General features: G+C 41.0%; 1 protein-coding gene across 1 annotated transcript in view; it reads left to right on the top strand.

Annotated features, from left to right (window-relative positions):
- The window catches only part of LOC113029145 (collectin-12), a 44,810-nt gene that overhangs the window by 21,219 nt on the left and 6,675 nt on the right, over positions 1-16,916 (top strand). Inside the window, exon 3 of the mRNA XM_026179816.2 lies at positions 9,376-9,498. Coding sequence (XP_026035601.1) covers positions 9,376-9,498 — 123 coding nt within the window. The remainder of the gene's footprint in view (positions 1-9,375; positions 9,499-16,916) is intronic.

Below are 16,916 nucleotides of genomic sequence, written 5' to 3'. Positions count from 1 at the left end.
CGACCGTGTTAAACATGCAAAGCATTACTCCAGATATTGCTGTTATTAAGCTGTATTAAACCAAGCCAACAACCAAAGTAGCAACCACACAAGGTGAGTTTCTATCTCGTGAACACTGATGACCATCTAGCGGCTAATGCTAATGTCACTTAAAAGAAAAACAGTGGGTGGAGACCTTGGCACAACCAAAATGATTGCAAAACTGACTTCTCATTGCCTTTAGAATGGTTGCTTCAAAAACAGGGACCAGGTCTGCAACCACTCGTATTCAGTCACTGTCTTGCATGCATGAAGATGGCGATAAAATGGCTAAAAGTCTGCAATCAGTTTGTGATTAAATGGGGTCAAATTGGAAATTGCATGGAATCTGCTTGTGATCAATCAGCAAATATCACACAATTTTTGCCATTGATTGTAAATCTGTTGTTGTGTACATACAGCAGTAATTCAAAAATCCCACCACAAATAGTTGCATACATTTAACTACATAACGGCATGGATCTTTTTGCCTTTACAGGAATATAACAAGAATGCAACTAGTCAAGTCGAGTCTCCTGTTGCACAACGATCCATCACAGACAAGTTGCATTATTTGGTGCAGACTGACCTTAACTATACTTGCAACATGTTGCCCATCTGTTTGTGTGTATAAACTCCAGCCGATTGCTGCAACTGCTTGCTTTTGGTTGCCAAAAGTGGAAAAAATTCATTGCAATTACTGAGCAACCATCAATTTTTCACTTTCTTTGAGTGACTTTCGGGAGTAGGTAAAGATCAAAGTAGATTGTTGAGCACCGATGCTCTTATTCCGTGTCCGTCGAGTGTGTAAACACTTCTACATAGCAACTTTCAAATTGGATAATTTCAGATTTTATTGTTTTCAGCTGCCACCAAATGGCCAGAAAATCAATCATTTCAGCTGCATGAAATGATTCTGCTTTTCATTCTGTCTCGCAGTCCCTTGAGACACGTTTCTTTCAGACACATTGAGACATTTTCTGAAACTGAAATGTTTTCTCTCAAAAGCGTGGACTTGATGTTATTGGTATTTTTCTCATATTAAGCCAAAATACAACTAGCTATCAGCAAAATGCATCGTGTCTGTTTCCTTTTAAATATGTCTCTGCATAACAGCAGGTCTGACAGATGAATTAGATGATTATGTGGAAAAAAATAGTTCCCTGTCACACCCCCATGGTGAGGCAACAGACTGATGGAGCCTCAGAGAGCTGCTGGGTGATGTAATCTTGGTTGCCTCATATTTTGACAGTGTTTTTTGTTAGATTTGAAACAAAGCTCAGTGAGCGATATCCTGCCACAAAGGCACCACTTTTTCCCCTCTCCTCCAGTTTTTACGTGGATGATGTGGCCGGTGTCATGGTCCCTGAGAGGTTCTTGGCTCATGGTGGTTGAATCTAACATGGATTTATTGGCTTTTAAAGGCCATCCATCAGTGCTTTCTCTCCACCTCTCAAATCTTTAAATCATCTGCCTCCTCTCTCATTCTCTCTCTTGCTCTTTTTTCCCCTCACATTTCACCTTTTCTCCAATTTCAGCCTCTCGTGACGAAGCGTTGGCCTTGTCCTCATTGTCTTTACTCCTCCTTTTGCTGTTGACCCAGTCACTGACAACTGTGAGCGCCTTTCCCGTATGGTTTCCATCACATGTAATAAAAGAGATGGAGCCTAAATCAGGCCACACATGAAGCTGGGATGGTGTTGGTTTCCTGCTGGGCCCCAGAGCCATCCCATGAACTCACAACCCTTTGGCCCTAATTCTGCACTTCCTCTGATTGCATCATTGGCAGGTAAAGCCTCAAAGTACGCACAGTGGACATGTTGGAGGACATAAGGTGTTCTCTGTGCCTTTAACAGTGTGGCATTAGGTGTAGAAACAAAAGGAAAAAAGCTTTTTGTGAATATTCTTTTGTTTGGTAGCTCATTAAACCCCTCCAAAATCTCCAAAGTTGAAGGCAACTGTTTAAAGCTGATTTGTTTATATGCAAGTATGTACATCAAGCAGGGATTCTTCTGCAGCTAAAAGTACCTGAAAGTCAGTTATGGCTACAAAAGCTGAAAGTCATGCACCAGTGCACTTGTTAGCGCGTGCACACACACACACACACACACACACACAAACACACATTACACACATGATTCAGTCCAGGCCCCCTCACTTTGCCACTGAGAAATCTGAGCAGTGCATGACTCATTCATTGGGCCATCATCTCCCTCCTGACTGTAAAACAACTTGGCTTAGATTACAGTGTATCAGAGATCTTGTAAAACATCTTATTTCTGTTTGAGTAATGAAGGGCAGATTAGAAGAAACAAAAAAACCAGGAAACACACGTATTGGCACGCAGTGAAAAATATTTTACAGTTTTTCATGGCTCATCAGTAAATTGAAATCATGTGTGTGTGTGTGTGTGTGTGTGTGTGTGTGTGTGTGTGTGTGTGTGTGTGTGTGTGTGTGTGTGTGTGTGTGTGTGTGTGTGTGTGGAAAAGGAGTGAATTGTCTTAGTTAGCGGTGTGTTTAAAATATAACGACCATGGAGCTTGAGAAGTGGCTTTGTCATTTAAGTTTGAATTTATCCAACATCCACTGGTGTCCATGCAAACTTTTAACTAGCAGAAGCAATATTGTACTCATAGATATACATTGGTTAGTGTGTATTTATGTCCTCTAACAAACTGATGCATTGTCCTAAACTAAGAGTTAATCCATTAAATCCGTTGTTTTAGAGGTCTTGTGGTGTGTACAGATGCAGCTTTGCAAAACTAACCTGTGATGCCATATTCTCCTGGCACCCCTTCCAAATAAACTGCCCTTGCTTTGTCTTTTCTAGTTGTATCTTTATGAACTTTAACATTTAACATGCTAACTGAGGCCTGTAGAATATGAAGCTTCTGCGTAAGCTGCTTTTCTGTTCTTTACACGTCTACTGCTTTCCCATGCTGTCAATCTCAGTACTGACATCATTGCTCTAGTCTAATCATCTTCTTGCCTGCCTTCTTTGAGCCAATCAGCCTATGCTTTACATGGTTTAAAATCTGTGCTCTCCATCATTCTCCCTTTCAGAGCTCCATTTGAGGCTCAGTCTTTATCTTCACCACAATTTCCAGCAAACTGCCAAAACCTCTGCTTTTATTGAGGTGGTCACACTTACAGATGATATGTTAATCAAGTGTATTTGACTGTCCTCTTAATTCCTTTGGAAGAAGTAAGGATGCACTTAGTTTTTCACAGGACTCTATGCAGTCTTGTGAAAAAACTCCTTTTTTCTTTGAAGGCTTCTTCCACTGAAGCTGAAGTTTGTCTTGAACTCCTTTCTTTGTCTTTGGTGCCAGGTATAATTCACTGATTACCCTTTTGGAGTAGATCTGCACTCTGGTTCCTGGAAAGGGCTTGAGAGCATGTTAAGCAAGGCAGGGATCCAAATCACAGTTTGTGTGACCTCAGCTCACAGCTTTGTGTTCTCAGCCGTTACTATAGCGTCCCTGCTGCTATTTACAGTAAATAAACATGGTGTTTTAATGAACAAGGCACATGCATCAGCTGTGGCCTCCTGGACATTATTTTGTCATTTCAGAGCCCATGTTGAGATGAAAAAGGCGATGTTTGTGTAATCCTTTGTTTCAGGAAATGAGGCTGATGAAAGATGCAGGCTTGGATACATTTTTTATCACCAAGGTGGACACTGTCTGGACATTGTTCCAATTCAGAGGTTTTACAGAAACAATGGATGACTTTGTTGGAAACATACAGGATGACAAAGGGAATCCTTTCTCATTGAAAACCCACTAGTGTATTTTTCCTGTTTTGGTAAGGCCCTTTGTGTTTGGAGCATCATTCTTTATATTTTGCTATGAGCAGTAAAAGTGTTGGTGTCAGCCTGTGGTCTGAGCATCCTGGCCGATGGTTGTTTTTGTGGTTGTGGTCAGTATGATCCGACTGCGTCTAACTGTGTAGGCGAGTGGGAAAGATGACGAACTGGTGTCCGCTTTAATGATGAGGAACCAAACTAAAGGAGTCTCTGATGGTAAACTGTGGTCAAGGAGCCTGACGCTCGTGGTGTTTTTCCACTGTCTCGTGAAAGTTCATCTTCCTCTCATACTGAGAAATTTGTCACTCCAGAAACTTTTCTATTTATCAGGTCTGATCCGACTATATGCACAGACAAGCTTGCTGAGCTGCAAACCTCTCCATATTTTATTTATTTGTTAGGTTTCGTGCATCTGGGCTGTGTTAGTGTGTCAGACATTTGAGAATGTGTGAAAGCTTGTTTGTAGTGACTGACTCATTTCCCTGTGTCTGCTTGTCACACAAACAGACAGTTGTTATACTTTAGACTTTATTCATTTGGGTAAAGTGTGGATATGACTCTTTGTCTTTAGGAAACCTTTTACGCTAAATTGCAAGATCTTTCAATATTGTGGAGCAAAAATCAACAATTCCGTTTTGTTTTTTTTAAAATCAGGAATAAGACCCCAAAAGAACCCATGGAGGGTGGCTTTTTGCCTTGATGGTTGGGCTATGTACAGACTATATACACAGCTTCTATCGCGCTATATTAGGTCTGTTACTGGCTGTCGCTGTCCCATGATTAATTAAACACAAAACCATCAAACTGAACTGAATAGACTAGCAATATCTGATCGATACCTGGATCAGATATCATCACCGATATCAGTCAGAAATATCGATATGTAATCGTTATCTGATCCAGCCTTTAGATCAGTATCGGTATCAGTATTAATATCTGATCCAAATATCAGATTGCCACATACTTAGCATATACAGTCCTTTTTGTTTTGTCACTTGTGACCATTGCAAAAATGCCTCCAGGCAGTTATTTGTAGTTAACAAAACAATGCCTTTTCTAAAGGAAACCGAGTTTTCTTGTCCTTGATTTGACTATTGTAAAAACCCTAACATCTACCTCGATTCAAGGAGCGGTATGCCTCAGAAAACTTCACAAAGAGCTGCTGTGAGGTGAACAGCTGGTTTTATTTGCTTGCAACAGTAAGACAACACACGCATTATCTTCAGAGAAAATAAATGAAAGAAAGCGGAGCTCTTTAATTAATAAGAAACTTGTCCTTGCATTTATTTGGAATTATCCAATTAAATGCTTCTTCAAATTGTCCTGATCTCATAAAGTGTGCAAAGTGGCCATGACCTCTGAGGACACAGAGCTGGCGTGCAATGTGACCAATTTATGTGCAGGCCCAATGGAAACTGTGACAATAGAAACTAGATATGTTATGGTGGACACACCTTGGTGGTGATGTTGCAGCTGGCCAATGTAGTCATAGCCTCTGGAGGGAAAGTGGATACTGATGGTAGGATTTGTGTTTCACATTAAACATAGCCTGTCACAAGGTAAACTTGTAATTTTTTCTCAGTTGCACGTTGGCCATTTGGTTGGGTTGAACTAAAAAAATGTGAAATCTCTGAGTTCTTAGGAAAGTGAAAGATTTTACTTCTAGCCCCGAGGGTAATGTAGCTTCTGCTACTGAGTCAACACAAGCCAGTTAGAAGTGTATCTGCTTTAGTTTGTCCTGTGCTGATGATTCGCGTTTATGGAATCCAGCTGTAAAAAAAGATGGACAGTTGACACACAAATAAAAAGAAAAAAACAAGCCGATTATCCAGGAAGTGACCCACTGGAAAATAATCAGCAGGCACGCTATGACCTCTGAACTGGACAGTTCACTCATGTGTGGACACTCAGGTTTAAGCTTTTCCATCTGATGTCTTTTCTCTTTGTTCTTGTAAATTAGCTGTGAAACCGAAGTCTCTCCTTTCCTATTGTGATGTTTGCCACGTGTTTTGTGTCACGGCAGCTGTCAAATTTGAAATTCTCCACTTAATCCACGGAGCATCTGAAGCTCATCAATTAGGGGTGCACTGAGATGGAAAAGAGTTTAGCCTGTGCAATAGTTCATACACTTACAAAGTGTTTTGGTATCATTTCAGCGCAGCAGATTTGTAAACACTGTCAGCTTGTTTGGATTGGAACAGCAGCACTTTGATTACTGTGAGCTGATGAACTGATGTGCTCACTTCATTGGGGAAGTTTGCACGAGCTGACACTTCAAACATGCCAGCAGTTATGAATGATTCAGAAAAGGCAATCATTTATCATGGCCATATTCCCAGAGTGCACTTCTCTGCTTACAGTTAAACCAAGCCGAGGAAAGACTTTGGTAACTCCTGATGCGGTAATCACTTTCGCTCCGTGCCCTGAACCGGACCTGTGTTTTTGAAAAGATTAACATGTTCCAGGCATGAAAACCTGCTAATACACATAAGAAGGCAAACAAGGCTCTTAACCTGCCTGAGTACTGCAGTTTCCACAGTTTTCTCTCATTTCTTTGACTCATGTCACACTTTCCTAATCTTTCTGTGGCCACAGAATGAAAAGAAGTGAATATTTTGGCAAGACGAGAGTCACAAGTTACTGATTTTTCTTAAAAACGTCTTGCTTTGAAACACTTCGACAAGATTTATGGGCTTCTGTGTTGTCATCGTTGGAAACAAATGCTCAAGGCCATTTTTTTATGGTACAGTTTTGAGTTGAAAACATAAATCTTCTCTGTTTAAGTTGAGAGAGTAAAGTTTGGATCAGGAACAAAAGCATTTTAAAAACTGCCAAATCTCTATAGTTTGCTTCACATTTACAGACTCTTCTGTGTTAGCAGTTTTACTATGATGCAACTTAACTGATTTTATTCAGACTAATTGTTCTCACCTGTATCGTTTCCTGCAAAAAAAAAAAAATCCAAAAGCTACCGCATGAAATCAGACAGATGCTTTCTTAGAAGTTGGTGGTGAGCAAAGAATGTTTTTAGGTGTGAAGTTAATTGGAAGAAATTGGAAGAAGTCAATTAACTGCTTCAGGATCCTGCAAATAAATAAATAAATACTCATAAACAGTTCTTAAAATTGAGTGTTTTTTAATCTCTTCACATTTAGTAAAGACAAAGTGCAATTCAAATAAAAACCTTTTTGTTTAAATTATAATTTCCTCAGAAAGAAGATCACCACAGGTATGGCCATAAACTTTAAAATTTGAACACTAATATCTGTGCAACAAAAGAAAAAATCCCAGTGGTAAAATTATATATCTATAGCTCAGGGATTGTCTTTCCCTTAAGGAAAAAGTAAATGAAAAAAGGATATTGGTAATGTTGATGCTTATTACTTATAATCGTCGTCAAGAGCACCAAATTCCTTGGTGTCCACCTGGCGGAGAACCTCTCCTGGTCTCTCAACACCAGCTCCATAACTAAGAAGGCCCAACTGCGCCTCTACTTCCTGCTGAAGCTGAGATAAGCCCATCTCCCTCCATCCATTCTCACCACGTTCAACAGAGAGACTATCGAGAGCGTCCTGAGCAGCTGCATCACTGTCTGATATGGTAAAGGTGGATTGCAGTACCCTCTCTTCCCTCCATCACGGACACTTACAGCATTCACGCCATCATCCTGTTCGGTCTAGTGTTGCACTGTCTTGTCTTTTTTTTTTTTGCAATTTTTGCACATTGCACTTTTACGTAGTCCCGTGTTGATTGTCTGTTATATGTCATGTGTAACACCAGGCTCTCAGAGGAATGCTGTCTCGTTTCACTCTGTACTGTACCACTGTACATGGTTGAAATGACAATGTATGATAAGTCATACACCAGTCAGCCTCTTACTTTTTAATGTATAAGTCACCTTGTACTGCCTAAACAGCCCTGACTCAGAAAGGAGATCTCTGTGGGTGTTCTCTGGTATTAGGTACCAGGATGTTGGCAGTGGATCCTGGTTGCTGTAGGTTGCTACGTGAGGCCTCAGTGCTATGTGAGTACATTGTGATGTGGGAAATGTGGAGGCTGTATGAATACTTGGCTTCTTTGATCCGTCCCTCAAACCTTTCCTGAGCAGATTTTACAGTGGGAAGGGGTCCTGCTAGGGGAGGCCTTCATTAAGGGCCACTGGGGGTGGCAATTTTTTGGTAGGTGGCATGTGTCATTGTATCATTACATCATCATAAATGCCAGAACCCAAAGGTTTGTAATAGTTGACAAATTCCAGTCAAGTCCAATTCATGGACCTCCCAATTTGCAACCACCGGGATCCAAAAGATCTACCGCGAACATCCCAAACTCTACAACAGGTTAGAACAGCTTGGCTGATTTGTTGGTTTACCTCCACTGAAGATATGCTTTTAACAGTGTGGGTACTGGCCCGACACACTGAGTGCACCTTAAGGCATATGAAGTAAAGTAGGTCTTCTTGCTGGTCAGTGAGGTAATGGAGGTGTCATTTGAGTTTGCACAGAATCAATCGCATGGAACGATTACATCTAGAACCCCCTTTTTCAGTTTCATCCATCACTTGCTTGTACTCTTTACAGTAAATCTCCTGTTGAGGTTGACCAGGTGTTCCACCTCCTCTCCAACTTGACACGGTCTTTGACTGAGGTCTAACAATCAGTGATCTTACAAAAAATCCCTTCACACCAATAAGAATAAATGATGTTGTTAACTTTGGCATCGAAACTCCCAGTGGGACACTGAGGATCCAATCGGAGCTGGATTTTTAGTTTATTTAAGAATTACCTCACCATATAAAACACACTCGAGCGCAATGTGTGGTTAAACCTTTGGCACTAAGTGATTCTTGCACTTTACAGATCCACGTATGATGGGAACTGACTGTTAATCTGAATATATCTTGTATTCCTTTATAAAAATTTTTATTCCAGGTACATGAAAAGCAAATACACCCCCCCCACCCCCCAAAACACAAAATTCACACACACTCACACGCTACATTCCCAACCTTTACACACACACACACTCCCTGAACTGAAAATGAAAACAGCTGTGTTCCCGTCAGCACTGTAGAGCTCACCACTCATCTGTCATGAAAAATATCCTTGAAAAGGAATATTCCAAAAGTGTCCCCACACGCTAAGGGCCCCTAATTTCATTCCACAGTCCTGACACTGCATTAAAAAAAAAAAAAACCTACACACCGTTTGCCTCCGTTTCTCTGGGAAGAAATCTTTTCACACAAGGCGACTGAAAGAGAGGCAGTTTGCTGAGAGAAGACTAAGTTCAGGAAAATAAGCATGTCGCTGAGTCTAAACAAGTCAGTGGGGGGGATTGTTTTTGTGTCGCTTCTCCACCAGGACCCCCGAGGGAAGAGCTGGCCTCTTTAATGTAGTCTCCAGTGCTGTTTATCCAGATGTGGGCCTCCTGGAGTCCTTAGCGAACACCAAACTCCACCTACACACTTTAGGCATTTCTGATTCAGAAAAATGCTCCATAGGAAGCAAAGTGTATTGACTCATTTGGTATTCTTTCATGTTTTTACGCAGGAATCCAGGAGGGCACCCAGTGCACGAAGTGTAAGAATGAATGGGCACTGAAGACCTCCATAGCTCTGCTCTATGTGCTGTGTACACTCCTCACCATCGCTGTTGCTATACTTGGATATAAAGGTAAAACAAGCTGCCCGCCACGCTCCTTTCCACTATCACTGTAATCTAACAGAATAAATTAGAGGATGGCAAACACTTCTACAATGACGCCCTTTGTTTTCTGAAATGTTGAAATGATTCACTTACATTATGTTGATGGAGTAACCATCCAAACATATCATTAGTTTTCTCTTTGTGCTGCCAAGAGCTTCACTGTTTCATGACCGTATGAGACCTCCTGTGTGTGAGGCAAGCAGCTCTCTGTCCCTTGAGTGGACTTCAGCATGCTCAAGTATGACATGAATGTTCTTTTGCAATGCTTCATTGTCATTATTCAATGTTTCAGTAATGGAAAGTATGACAACACTTCTGCCACATCCACGAGGAAAACTTAGCAGTTTTACCCTCAATTTACTCTCTCTACATTTCCTGTTACAGATAAACACCCTGTTAAACCAAATCCCCCCCCACCCCCCCACCCCCGCCAAAAAAACCCAAAAACATTACTCAAGGAGTTTTAGATTTTAAAAAAATGCGTGTTTACTTTCTTGCAGAGTCACGTGAGAGATTTCACCTTCATGTGTAAATATGAAGTCACCAAAAACAAACAGTGATTGAACTCAAGAGAAACAGCTAACAAAACAAATATGCCTGGCAGTGCATTTCACATGCGGGGTTGACTCCAAATACTCTATATATTGTGAATGGAAACGGGAAATAGCCAGAGAAGATGATACAGTACTGTGAAAGGCTTTAGCCAATCCCCATTCCTTTATATTTTGATAGGAAAACAGAAAATAGGTGCATATAGAAATCAAAACATATATAAATGTACAAACATACACAGTATATAAAACAAAAATGAGCTTGAAAGTCAATATTTAGTGTGACCATCTTTATTCTTCAACATAGCCTGAACTCTCTTAATCAGCTTTCTTGTCATTTCTTTAAGTCGTCTTCAGGAATAGTTTTGCAGACTTCTTGAAGGACATCCAAAGCTTTCAATGTTTCTGCCTTTTGTATTGTTTGTTGTCAAGACGATCCCACCTGCTTTAATAATGTTGAGATCTAGGTTACGGGGAGGCTAATCCATGACTAGGGATGGGTATCGTTTAGGTTTTATCCGATACCGGTGCCAAACCGGTACTTTTGAAACGGTGCTGGTGCTTAAACGGTGCTTAAACCGGTGCTTAAAGAATGGAGAACGCAAAAATTGGTCCAAAAACCTCTTGTGTTCAGCTGTTTTTTTGTAAAAAGATAACAATGCTAGCCTTTTCTGCCGCTATGGGGCATATATGGTATCACTCTTGGCTGGAAGCAGTGCTTAAACAATGGAAAAAACACAAACTTTGTCCAAAAACCTCTCATGTTTAACTGTTTTCCACTTTTTCTTTGGTCATTTTAGCCTTTTTGGCCACGGTGAAGGGACTATCTGCCATTAAACAAGAAGACAGCCGCATGTAGCTATGATGATGTTTGCTAGTTCACCTTACATGCATTAATGTAATAACGTGGTTAGCCTACTCAACGTAAATTACACACGAACAACATTAAGCTACTCACGCAGAGAAGAACGGCTGCTGCTGCCATCATCATCCGTCATCATTTCTGCTACACTGGCAGGGCTACGGGCCAGGACTCTCCTCTTCGGGTTTTTGGGGGATGTTGCTAACTCCGCGTCCGATAACAGGCACCACACCCGCAGTAGATGTGCACGTTGTGAGGTCTCGCAGCAAGCTATCAAAATACGGCGCATTTTGCGGCTTTTAAAAAAAAACTTATGCGTCGCCAGGTGTTTCATCGGATTTGAGGTGTTACCTCCTTTGACAGTATCACAGTATCAGCTTAAAGCACTTGTTGCAGGCTGCTGAGTTTGCATATTTTGCTGTGAAGTACAGCCAGACTTTGACCGCTTCGCATTTTTAATCTGTAGCTCTGCGCTAAAAGAACGTACGAACCTGGACCTGCCTACTATCCTCGGAAACGTAAAATGATTGGCTAGAATCTAAAGTGTATCACAGCTCACAAAAAAAAGCACCAAAATAAAGCACCGAAATGTGCGCTACTTTTCGGTCTGGTTACTACCGTTTATGTCAGAACCGTACCCATCCCTATCCATGACTGATAGTATATGACTGTAACAGTAACACACTCTCTCCTGATCTCCTCTGTATATACTGATGATTTAAACCAAAAAATTTACATTTGGATTCATCATTCCATAAGACCTGTTGCCACTGATTTTCAATCCAGTTCTTGTGTAATTTGGCAGACCTTAGTCTTTTCTCTCTGTTTCCCTTCCTTACCAATGGCTGTTTGACAACCACCCTTCCACTGAGACCATTTCTGATGAGGCTTCAGCAAACCGTTGATGGATCAACTGAAGGGCCAGATGTAACTGATGTAACTTTTGCATACTGTTCATGTAGATACCGTGGGTTTTTTTTTTTTAGGTTTTTCGTCCTCCAGTAGTCCTAAAATTCCTCTGAAAAATATTGCTCAAGATCCTGTTAAAGAAATATCTAAAGAAATAATGGGTAGCTGAAGACTTTTCAACAGTACTATACTGTACTAATATCCATTGGTTTCTTCAACAAGCAATTCGAAACATTGTCATTGTCATAATATGTGTTTTTTTTCCAAAATTGGATTTTCTTTCTTTACCTTTCGGCAAACACTGTCTTTGTTTCAATTTCCTTGTGCTGACAGATCTCTGTTCGTGAGATTCTGGTTGTTGGTTCAATGAAGTTGGAGATTGGCCTATAATTAGCTAAGACTGCTGGGTCTAGAGATGGCTTTTTAAGTAAAGGTTTAACTACAGCTAGCTTGAAGGCCTGTGGTACATAGCCGATTATTAGAGATAGGTTGATCATATTTAAGATCGAAGAATTAATTAATGGCAGGACTTCTTTGATCAGTTTTGTAGGAATGGGGTCAAAAAGACACGTTGATGGTTTGGAGAAAGTAATTATTGAAGTTAACTCAGAAAGATCAATTGGAGAAAAAGAGTCGAACTTAACATCAATGGTACTAAGAGTAGCTGGAGATGATATTACATCTGTGGGATGATTATTGGTAATTTTTTCTCTAATGATAAAAATTTTATTTGTGAAGAAGTTCATGAAGTCATTACTAGTTAACGTTAAAGGGATGGTTGGCTCAATAGAGCTCTGACTGTTTGTCAGCCTGGCTACAGTGCTGAAGAGAAACCTGGGGTTGTTCTTATTTTCTTCAATCAGTGACGAATAGTAAGGTGTTCTGGCTTTGCAGAGGGCTTTCTTATAAAGCAACAAACTATTTCTCCAGGTTAAATGATGATCCTCTAAATTTGTGACACGCCATTTCCTCTCCAGATTGCGAGTCATCTGCTTTAGGGTACTTGTTTGAGAATTATACCACGGAGTCAGGAACTTCTGATTAGAAACCTTAGTTTTCACAGGAGCTACAGTATCCAGAGTCGTACGTAGTGAGGAGGTAAAATTATTAACAAGATAATCGACCTCTGTTGGGGTAGCGTTCAGATAGCTGCTCTGCTCTATGTTGGTACAGGGCATTGAAGATGATAACAGTGGGCGGATTATATTCTTAAACTTAGTTACAGCGCTTTCTGAAAGACATCTACTTTGATAAAGTCTACTCTCCACTGCTGTGTAATCAATTATTGTAAATGTAAATGTTATCAGGAAATGATCAGACAGGAGAGGGTTTTCAGGAAACACTGTTAAATGTTCAGTTTCTATGCCATATGTTAAAACAAGATCTAGAGTGTGATTAAAGTGGTGGGTGGGTTCTTTTACATTTTGAGAGAAGCCAATTGAGTCTAATAACAGATTAAATGCCATGTTGAGGCTGTCATTTTTAGCATCTACATGGATGTTAAAATCACCCACAATAATTATTTTATCTGAGCTGAGAACTAAATCAGATAAAAAGTCTGAGAAATCAGAGAGAAACTCTGTGTAAGGCCCAGGTGGACGATAGATGATAACAAGTAAGACTGGTTTCTGAGTTTTACAGCTGGGGTGGACAAGGCTAAGCATCAGGCTTTCAAATGAATTAAAAGTCTGTCTTGGTCTTTCGTTAATTAATAGGCCAGAAGGTTTGCCAATTATCTATGAAGCCCACATCGTTTCTGGGACACCACTCAGACAGCCACCAATTTAAGGAGAACATGCGGCTAAACATGTCACTCCTGGTCTGATTGGGGAGGGGACCAGAGAAAACTACAGAGTCCGACATTGTTTTGGCAAAGTTGCACACCAATTCAATATTGATTTTAGTGACCTCCGATTGGTGTATCCGGGTGTCATTACTGCCGACGTCAATTATGATTTTACTGAATTTACGTTTACCCTTAGCCAGCAGTTTTAAATTTCCTTCAATGTCGCCTGCTCTGGCCCCTGGAAGACAATTGACTATGGTTGCTGGTGTCTCTAGCTTCACATGTCTGAGAACAGAATCACCAATTACCAGAGTTTGACCCCCGGCGGGTGTGTCGCCAAGTGGGGAAAAACGGGTGTCCCTGGGGCTTCTGTTTAGGACTATGCTTCCTCCTCACCGTCACCCAGCCGCCCTCTTTCCCCAGCTGCTTGGGGTCTGCCGGGGAAAGCCTAGCGGGGCCTACGCTATCTTCGGCTGCACCAGCTACAGGGGCCTGGCTAGCTACGCGTGAATGAAGGGTGCGAAGCCGAGTCCCCAATTCAGTAATCCTGGCCTCCAGAGCTGCAAATATGCTACATTTGTTACAAGTATCATTACTGCTAAAGGAGGCCGAGGAGTAACTAAACATCTGACACAATGAGCAAGAAAGTGCAGGAGGGACAGGTGAAGTAGCCATGGTATGCATGACTACAAACATCAGTCGTGAGCATGTACAGTATTTGTCTATGTAATTTGGGTGAAAATACCCTTTAAATTTCAACTTCATCTGACTGTCTGTCTGCCTTCTCTCTTTTCTCTCTCTTCTGCTTGCTTTCTTTTTTCTTTCTCAGCAGGTGATCCAGGTGATTGATATATGCATTTTTTTTCTCTGCCCGTTCTGTTGGTTTTTGTTTTTTGCCCTTCTCCCCCGTCCCTCTTCTCAGCTGTTTCTCTTTCCCTCTTTCTTTCTCCCCTTCTTTCCCCCAGTCAAGTCTGTCCCGTATTCAGTAAGTGAAAATAAAATAAACAATAAAAGGTGAATCAAATGGACCATTACGGCAAGGCTGGGATGGTCAGTTTGGTAAAGTAAATCCGTTGGGCATCTTTCTTTGCCTTTAGACAACAATTCTGATGGCAAAAGAGCCAAACGGGACAGGCCCAAAAAAAACCAAAAAAACCAAAAAAAACCCCAAAAAAAACAAGTATCATTACTGCTAAAGGAGGCCGAGGAGTAACTAAACATCTGACACAATGAGCAAGAAAGTGCAGGAGGGACAGGTGAAGTAGCCATGGTATGCATGACTACAAACATCAGTCGTGAGCATGTACAGTATTTGTCTATGTAATTTGGGTGAAAATACCCTTTAAATTTCAACTTCATCTGACTGTCTGTCTGCCTTCTCTCTTTTCTCTCTCCACCCCGCAACCTTCTCTCAGTTTATTTTACCAACTCCCCCAAAGCTCACACCTCCGGAGAAGTTCTTCAGGCTTTGTGGAGCTGAACTTCCTGGTTGGCTTTTTTTTTCTAATTTTTTCCAGGTCGGGAAGCAGTCCCGCCGTCTTTTGGAGGATTGAACTCTGAATGTTCCTGCTATAATTGTCTTAAACATTCCCATATGTGACTGCTCTATGTCCCCGTCTTATTTTCAATTGGTGAAAATGGCGTGAAGTTAACATGTTCGGGGCTTATCTGTGTGCCTTGAGTACACGAACAATGATGTCCCCCTACGCTGTGAGCTCAGCCGGTCTTTCTTGTTCCTCGCTGCATGTTTTCAGGCAGGCCTAATTGATCCCAGATGAGAAGTGAGTGAACTCAGTGCAACTCCAGCAGAACCCACTGAAACTGGGTTTTTACTGGCACTGAAGCACTCCTCTGTCAAGGGAACCACAGCTCAGCCTAAACACACTCCCAGCTCCAGATGGTTATGTAGTGAGACCCAGAGTCTTCTACGCAATAAACTTGTGTGTCTCTCCATCACTGACCCACAGAAACGTCCTGTATGTGGCTCTTTTGTTCTGATGCAGTTTAATCACAGAAGTGTAATTGGGAGGGAGTGACCCCACTCTTTTCTCCTGCAGCTTGTTTTCTCAATTGACAGGACCAAAAGCAAAATGAGGTTATTCTCAGAGCTCATGGGTTCACGTCCCATTAATTTTCCTCAAAGAAAAAGGACCAGAAGCCTGCGACTCTCTTTCTGAATTCCAAGCATAAAACACCAAAGAGTGAAATACTGACATTTCTCTATAAATTAACTTTAAATAACTTTCGGTTCATGAGCAAAAAACATTTCAGTGATCAATTCATCATTTCTGCTGCAGACAGAGTCCCTATGCAGATGTGTTTTTTGTTTCCTGTTCTACCTGTTTTAACTAGTGAAATTTACTGCAGTTGACAGCTAATGCTAAACTGTCGCTGTCCTTTTAGCTAATGTGCTGGCCTTCTTAGATTCAGCGCAATCCCACACAGGAGTTTGAAGTTCACTCACTTCATTAAAAAGTTGCATAAGAGAGTTTGATTTTACAAGACAGCCCGGACAGAGCCGACACACAGTTTCAGAACCCGTCCACACAAAATCTTGGAAAGAGTTCAAACTGAGTACAAAACAGCTCATTTCTACAACATTTGGGCCTATGAGGCAAAATAATGCTTTACTCTGCAGCCCTGTTGTAATTTCAGCTTTTTGCATGTGTGTTTTATGGTTAATTTTACCATTGTGTGATGCAATGATCCTCTCCCGAGGCCAGCCCATGAACAGAACATGTGGAAAAGTTCCAGAAGCTTCTGCTCATGTTTAGCTTTAGTTTCGAGGTTTGTGTGTGTGTGTGTGTGTGTGTGTGTGTGTGTGTGTGTGTGTGTGTGTGTGTGTGTGTGTGTGTGTGTGTGTGTGTTTGCTAATGAAACAATGTGCCATAGGTGTAGATTATGATAGGTCTGCAGAGCTTAAAGTTTATATGCTTTTTTTAGGTGTTTGTGCTTCATTGTACATCTGGTTACTGGAAATGCGTTACATTTAATTTTCTGTGTGTGCAGTATTTCCTATCCAACTGACCTTTTAGATTCATAACTAAAAAATTATGTGGTACAGTTGCATCGCAAGACAGTTTTACTGGTTTGCTTATTCCCAGAAACAAGTTTAGGTGGGTTTTGGAGAGGGTTAAAAAGCCAAAGACGGGAAACATTTTCAGAATTAAATTTCCAGACGTTTTTTTTTAGCATACAATCTGAAAACAGATGAAAACAGCTATTGTAACTCAGTTCAAACCACAAAATCAGCCTACCACGATTTCTAGAACTCACC

The sequence above is a fragment of the Astatotilapia calliptera genome, chromosome 9, assembly GCF_964374335.1.
Source record: "Astatotilapia calliptera chromosome 9, fAstCal68.1, whole genome shotgun sequence".
In the NCBI taxonomy this organism is placed as follows: Eukaryota; Metazoa; Chordata; class Actinopteri; order Cichliformes; family Cichlidae; genus Astatotilapia; species Astatotilapia calliptera.
The sequence above is the reverse complement of the archived record's forward strand: the minus strand, read 5'-3'. Positions and strand labels throughout refer to the sequence as shown.